Raw genomic sequence first — 7886 nt, forward strand, 5'->3', positions numbered from 1 at the left:
GTCACAAATTAAAAAACAATTTATTTTTCAATCATTGCAGCTCAATATCAATTTAGTTTTTATACCCGCTACCCATAGGGTAGAAGGGTATTATAACTTTGTGCCGGCAGGAAATGTATGTGACAGGTAGAAGGAGGCATCTCCGACCCTATAAAGTATATACTTGTATATTCTTGATCAGCATCAACAGCCGAGACGATATAGCCATGTCCGTCTGTCCGTCTGTGTGTCTGTCCGTCTGTCCGTATGAAACACTGGATCTCAGAGACTATAAGAGATAGAGCTATAATTTTTTTTCGACAGCATTTGTTATGTTTGCACGCAGATCAAGTTTGTTTCAAAATTTTGCCACGCCCACTTCCGCCCCCGCAAATCAAAAAAAATCGAATAACAAGCGTAATTTGAAAGCTAGAGTTGCGAATTTTGGTATATACAATAATTACTATAGTAGTTATGATTGCGGTTGCGATCAGATAAAAATTGTCGAAGTTATTAATGAAATACTTTTGTATGGGCAAACACGCCTACTTACTAGGGCTCTTAGTTGCTTTGGCCGACAGTCTGGCACATTGTGCTGTCTATGGTATATTTTGAATACGGTACTTTATCGATATACCAAACATACCGTTTGGTCTATTTTGTAGTATTTTTTCAGTATATTCGGTATATTTTTAGAAAAATACCGCAAAATATATTTCTTTTATTCAAAATGGGTAGCGGGTATCTCACAGTCGAGTACACTCGAGTGTAGCTTTCTCACTTGTTTATCTTTTTTTTTTGGACACCCTTTTGAAAAGAACACAAAAGAAAACATAGCAAAAAAAAATAAAAAAAACTAAATTGAGAGCCTTTCAATATTTATTTTAAATTAAGCATCTACACTTTTAAATTATTTTCAGGAAGGAATATGTAATATGCAGAAGTAATTTAATTGGATGTAAAAGATTTTATTTGCAAGCTTGAATGCTTAATTCAAATATGAATTTTTATATTTCTTCTGTAAATTTAAACCTAAACAAATATTAGATATATGTCACCAAATCCATCCAGCATTTTACTTCTTCTTCTTCTTCTTGGCTTCTTCTTCTTCGGCTTTTTTTTGCTCCTCCTTTTTTGTTAGAATTATTAACAATCGGCAGAATATGCCGAGAACGTTGATGTAAAGATCCAATGCATGTTGAACTGCGTCGCGGTTACCCGAACGACATTTCTCCACAATGTTCTGGGTGTCGTATACAATAAATGCGGCCTTGACAAAAAGGCCAACATACAATTCAGTAATCTGAACAAAGTATGACTTAAATATCATGTTGAAGAGACTCAGCAACAACATGCAATTGAGGACGCTGAACAGCATGCCACCCAGATATAAAAAACTGCCCTGCTTAGACAAAAGGGCGGCCAATGATAGCGATGCAAAGATCACGAATGTTCCGGTGAGTGCCGTCAAAATAATAGCCGGATTAATGCTAACAATGTGTCCCAAAGGTGGACCAAGTATTTGACCACAGCAAAAGCCCAAAGCGTACAACATTCCCAAGCGTGTGTAATAGTTCTTGCCATCGTCATCATCATAGCAAAGCAGACCTAGAAGGAGTACCACGCCTGCAATTGCCGCCAGCATCCCGAGATCAATGTAATTATTCATTTGAAGTAGGGCACCGCCTGCCGCAACAGCAGTTGTGCTTGCCAGCACCATGTAGACTTTGAAAAGGTGCTGACGTATGTACGGCTCACTGGGGGAAGTAAAAGAGAATAGCAAGCAAGGATTATTGATTTAGTACGACCAACTGTTGATGTGGCTCAATACGAAAACAACACATCAGCTCGCTTCATCATGAGCGCAGCTGATGCAAATTCCACACATCAGTACTATGACTTTGCTTCCAGCTGTGTGTACTTTGTGACCCAATCTTATTATGTGTGCATACTCACTATCGGTCGTCGAAGCTATTGACGAAACGTTCAAAACTATGGTTTGAGTTTTTAGCTGTATTCGCCATAGGGTTATATTTTTTGTTGCGCACTTGAATACTTCGAACGGAGAAGTTGTAAATGTGAACTGTGACTATCTGCTCTTTGTTAATTGAACTGATTGATTTTATGACGTTAAAAATATATATTTCGTATAAATTTTCGTAAAAAATGTAAAGTCAAAAAGAGCTCTTGAAATAACAAATGTGTTACACGTTATGTGACTATCTCCTCTTTATTTAACTGATTGATTTTACGACGCTTACTACGTTACTAAGTTAAAAATATATATTCTTTAAAGTTTTCGTATAACTTCAAAGTCAAAAAGAGCTCTCGAAATAACAAATGTGTTACACGTTAATGAATGCAAGCGGGGAAATTGAAGTAAATGGCGAGAAGTTATTATATTGATAGATTTCAAAGAATAAATAATTGTGTATTTTGCACATACTTCTCTATTGTCCATGCAGATTAATTGTTTATTATTTTGTCGAAATTCCGCAAGTTATTTTGCTAAAGTTTCCCTGACCAAGTTTCGTTTGATGTCGAATTGAATCGATGAGTCGCCGTTGAAATTTCGCCAACTTCTTTTTGCGAAAAAAAATCAGAAAAAAAAACGAAACAAAAATATAAATATAAAAGAAGCAGGTGGTTCTCTCTTGTCAAAAAATCTGAAATTGCTGTTATTTTGTTATTGTTATTGTCGATGTTGCTATTGCTGTTTGTTATTGCACATAAAAACAAAACAAGAAAACTGAAAAGAAGCAAAAAAAAAAAAAGATTCCATGCGCCGTGACAGGCGTGAAGTTTTGGTAAACCCTTCACGGCAATGGATGTGCCTAGAGATCGAGGATGACTTTTAACTTGCAGGGTGAAAATCAAAAGAAAAGAAATTTAATTATAGTTTAATGACAGCACGCAAATAGTCGACAAATGTGAGTATTACAGGTTCGCTTTGGTTTTCAGTCCCAGTCTCAGTCTCAGACCCAGTCTCAGTCTCAGACTCAGTCTCAGTCGCCTTGTGGCGTCTTCCGCCTCTCAATTGTTTTTTTTGTTAGGGTTTAGTCTTTTTTTTTTTTGGCCGTCGAAAGTAAAATTTCCAATTGATTTTTGTTGTGCTTTATGTTTTACACGCTTTTCGTTTTTATTATGCGCATTGCGGACACATTTAGCAAAAAGGCAAAGTAAATGCCAACATCATTTGACTATCATGGACACAAGGAGAAATGATGGCACAGCCGAAAGCCAAAGCCGAAGTCGCAGTCGGAGTTGCCATCATCATCCCAGAGCCCAGGCAGAGGCAGCAGCAGCACTTTCATCGGCGCTTACGCAGCATGAGATTCAGATCTATTGCCGGTAAAACTCGACTTCAACTCTCCAGCTTCGAATATCCAAATCCCAGAGACTGAGAGAATGAGAGGGAGATAGATAAACCTAAGCCCGCCTGCGACTTATTTGTGCGCCTAGCCTGGCTTCTACCTTGCCCCATTGTTGCGCCGCGGTTTCGTTTTTCATTTTTGAAAGCTCATCGTGCACGAGGTCAATGAAGAGCAGCTCCAGCTCCAGCTCCAACTCAAGCTCCAGCTTCAGTTCAACCTCAGCTCCAGTAAGAGCAGCTGAAAACGCGATTCTGTTGTGTTTTTTTTTCTTCTGTTTTTGTACCTTGTCTGCCGGTATCAAAGATTTGCTTTCAACACAGTTTTTGCAACAATGTTTCTCAGAAATATTAACTGAGAACACGCCGAAAAATCACAGGCTCAACTACATAAATATCCTGTAAGTAACTCAATTTAACCAATATATAAAAGATTTAACTTTTATCTTAAGAATCTTAGTAAGCTACTTATATTAAAGTCCATTTATTAAGCTCATAAATTAATTAATATTATTTTAAACTTCCTTAAATTATCTGAAATACTTGTTAACAACTTTTTATTTGTAATTATAAAGTTTGTTCACTTATTTACACATTTATAAATATGGTTTAAAAGATTTTTTAAATGTTTGCAATCTTTGAAAGTTATTTTTACATGATCTTAATCTTCTGCAAATATCAAAACAGAAAAAGATCTTTAATTCATATTCAAATTGGAAAATAATATAGAATTGAATAAGTAAAATTCGGTTAAGTACTTTCAAATTTCAGTAATTTTAAAAGGTTTTGTTTTATAATATAGTTGATAATTTAGATTTTGTTTCATATTTCATTACTTTAAATTTAAATATATTTGGGAAAATTAATATATTTATATAATAATAAGAGCACAGATCATTTTCACATTTTCGTATTTAAACTTATTAATATTACAGAAAAACGAATAAATTATAATGTATTTTATTGACCATAATCTTTTTATAAAAAAGTTTAAATTATTATTATTGTCATTATTAGGAATACAGGACATATTAAATGTAAATTTTTTTTGCAATATTGGAATAAATTTTTGGAACGTCATTCAATATATCATCATCATCATTATCATATATTCCGGGCAATTTAAATGTAATGTGGAGCACTTTATTATGGAAATAAAAAAATGTATACCATAAAAAATGCACTGCATATAACACATACTTTAGATCAATGTAAAATGATAAAAAACACTTTTAAAAAGAAACCCATAAATTGTAGTATTTATTTAACTATTCCAATAAATATGCGGAAATTTATTGTATTAAGAGCAATTTATTTCATGAGCATTGTCAAGGGTTTTTTCGTAGTTAAGCATTTGTGGAAATTATTTTTAGTAAATTCGTCAGTCTTTAAATAGTTTAAACTTATACAAAAAAATACCCTGTACTCGTTTCACACAATGATATATTAAAAGTAATGATTACTTTTGGCCTTTTCGGTTACTTTTCCGGCTCTGTCTCCATCTCTGGCTCTTTTGCTCTGACTTGGCCTCGGGGCGAGCACTGGACACTTATTGTGTGTGTTGTGGGATTGTAACTGGCATTGGGAGCTTTGCTTGGATATTGACTGCCTGACTGCCTGCTAGGTGTCCCACTCCTCTCTGCTCCCTCACAGCGTCTGTCGCCTACTGGGGACAGTACCTCGAACTCGTAATGATGTGCTAATGATCACTCTGCGCTGTGAATGCTGTTCGCTCGGCAATTAATCTTCTAAATTTGTTCGCCTCGCCGACTTCATTCATTCAATTTTTATATGTTTGTATCTATGTTACTACTACGTGTGTGTAGATGTGTGTGTGCTTTGTTAATTGATAGCAAAATTACTCGAAATTGAATGTTTTAGGCACTTTCACTTGTTGGACTCTTGAATGATGCATAGTTACAAACTACACACACTGAAAGAGCCGTTTAAATTGACAGATATTTGTTGTCTAATGACAGTTTTTTTTTTTTTCTTTCTACTCTTCTCTCTCCTTTTAGTTTTCTGTTATTTTTTGCACAGCAGCAGCAGCAGCAACAGCAGCAAACAACCGAAAGTGTCAGCTGAAATGATAATGATAAATGGTGCTTGATGCCGGAGAAGGTTCGAGTATGGAGAGATGACACCCGAAGGTGTAGGCAGTGAGACTTCGACTTCGACTCACAGCTCCAAATCAGCTTAATGAAATTTCGTTGAGCACTTTGAGTCTCAGTTGATTTAATGCTTACAAAATGTTGGTCAGAAGCTTCAAAATATGAATTAAACTTAATAATTACTTGTGCTAAATTGTATGTTATAAATATAGAATACCAAACATAGTAATTTCTTTAATAGAAATTTTGTATAACTTCTAATGTATATTATTAAAAATATATTAATTGAAGTTTAATAACTATTTGTATTGTATAGAAATAGAATACCAATTATAGTTATTAAATCTTAAAATAACTTAAATTGCATATTATAAATTTAGATATTTCAAATAAAGTAATTTCCATCTTTAAAAAAATTTGTTATGTTAAAAATTAAAATATACTGTCATCCTAGAACCCTAGTACTTTAATGTAGTAACATTTAAAATAGTATTTTGATTATTTAAGTTCTTTTTAAAACAATAGATTTCTTTTCAATTCTATTTTAAAGTTAAGATTTTAAAAGAAATACGAATAATTCAAGCTTTTCTAATCTTGTTTTCTACTGAAATTTACATTTTACTTAACATTTTTATATAAACACCAAAGTATTTAAATTTATATTATAATCTTTTAGTTTTTTTAAATTTGTTTTGACCGAAGTTTAGCATTAACATCACCAAATATAATCTTATTAAATAAGAGTATCAGAAAATTAACAAATTCTACAAAGTGAAAAAGATAAATTTTGTAATTTTATTAAAGAAATATAAAAAAGTTCATATAATAAAAAATTAAAATTAGTCGAATATACATTTTGTTATTTTTAATTAATAATAATTTATATTTTTTCTTGAATACCTCTATCTTCATATAATCTCTTCTGGATTACAGTACTATAATTTCGAGTAATATGAATTATATAAATATACAGAGAGAAAATAATCAAGATTAAATAATATGGTTCATATATTATATATTTTATAAAATTATATTTGAAGCATAGATTCAGCATTTATAGCGCTTATTTCTTAAGTAAACATACGAAAACAGCTCGTAAACTTATTTATTTACATTTTTGTAGATTATTTCTGTTCTATGTAAGTTATTATGAATTATCTATCTCACATTAAATAATGTCAACAGAAAACGTAAGTGGAAGTTAGCAGAAATTACACCTCAACTATGGGACAGGTGATTAATTATTAAGAATCAATTGCATTACGCTGACTAATGCGAAGGGCAAATGAACTGGCAGGAAAAACAAAGACACGCAATGTCTAGACTTTAATTGTAGTTGACAGTCTGGCTGCTTAGTGGCTTCAATTAGGTAAATGCTAAATGGCTGTCTGCTTAGCTCATCGTTAGCTAAAGTTGAGTTGTTTAAACAAGATCATAACTGAGAGCTGCTACCGTTAACCGTTAGGTAACACATGTGTTGTTGACTTTTCTGTTGTTGTTGATGACAAATCTGCATAACTTTCTTGGCATAACTTTTACTCATTGGAGCAACGATGAAGAAGAAGAAGAAGAGAAGAAGAGAAGAAGAAAATGAAAGACAAAGTATAATCCTTCTAAAATGGTGCTAAATTAGCATAAGCTCGGCTTAAACTTATGCAAATGGTTAACAATAAGCAAAATCGTTTAAGCGATTAATTAAAAATTACGTATACGCAATTTGTATGCCACATTTGTAGCTGCTGTGCGAAGAGTCTTAGCATTTCTATGAATGACTTTTTACATGTTTTCACTTTTAATGCACACATACACACTCGCTCACACACACACACTCGCACACGAATGATAGTGAAACCAAATACACAGCACAACGAAACATTCGAAACATTACAGTTTTAGTTTTGCCTTTGCCATAATTTGGCTCAGTCTCTGACGCTGACTCTGACTCCGACTCAGAGTCTGACTCTCTAACTGTTGGCATTTTTTGGCATTTAATGATCATCGTTGCCAACGTCGTACATTCACCGTGAGTGGGTCTAAGCTTAGTTCCCTTCCCTCCCCTCTTTCCCCCTCTCGAAGCGTGCGCGTTCCTGCTGAGCTTGCCCTGCCTTCAACTGCTGTTAAACAACAACAACTACAACTATGTATAATAAAAAAGCCTTTCATAGCCTGACGCTGGTTCTGCTTCATTTTGTTTAATGACAATGAAAGAAAGATACATATGTATACACAACTAGAAAGAGATGGCACAACACACATGTGTTGTGCTTTGTGTCTTTACATTTTTGCTTTCGTTTATGAACTTTCACGTGTGGCTCTCTGTTAAATTGTAGAAAATTACATTGAAAGTGCCCCTGGCAATGATTTGTTCGGTGTTCGGTGCTCGGTGCTCGGTGGTCGGAAGTTGTTGCTGGGCCTCGAGAAGATTT

The 7886-nt window shown here is 33.8% G+C and overlaps 1 protein-coding gene and 1 long non-coding RNA gene across 2 annotated transcripts; one reads left to right on the plus strand and one right to left on the minus strand.

The window, feature by feature from the left end:
- Positions 1-966: 966 nt before the first annotated feature.
- Positions 967-2329, minus strand: LOC133841332 (bax inhibitor 1-like). Its single transcript, XM_062273739.1, has 3 exons — positions 2216-2329; positions 1936-2089; positions 967-1736 (listed from the first exon to the last, which is right to left on the minus strand). The coding sequence occupies exons 2-3, from the start codon at positions 2001-2003 to the stop codon at positions 1055-1057; spliced, it is 750 nt and encodes a 249-aa protein (XP_062129723.1). The 5' UTR covers positions 2004-2089; positions 2216-2329; the 3' UTR covers positions 967-1054.
- A 278-nt stretch (positions 2330-2607) lies between these two features.
- On the plus strand, positions 2608-5701 carry LOC133841336 (uncharacterized). The gene is made up of 3 exons (XR_009894289.1): positions 2608-2909; positions 3147-3750; positions 5368-5701. It is a non-coding gene; the product is annotated as an uncharacterized LOC133841336 (long non-coding RNA).
- The last annotated feature ends 2185 nt before the right edge of the window (positions 5702-7886 follow it).

Source organism: Drosophila sulfurigaster, chromosome 3 (assembly GCF_023558435.1).
Source record: "Drosophila sulfurigaster albostrigata strain 15112-1811.04 chromosome 3, ASM2355843v2, whole genome shotgun sequence".
NCBI lineage: Eukaryota > Metazoa > Arthropoda > Insecta > Diptera > Drosophilidae > Drosophila > Drosophila sulfurigaster.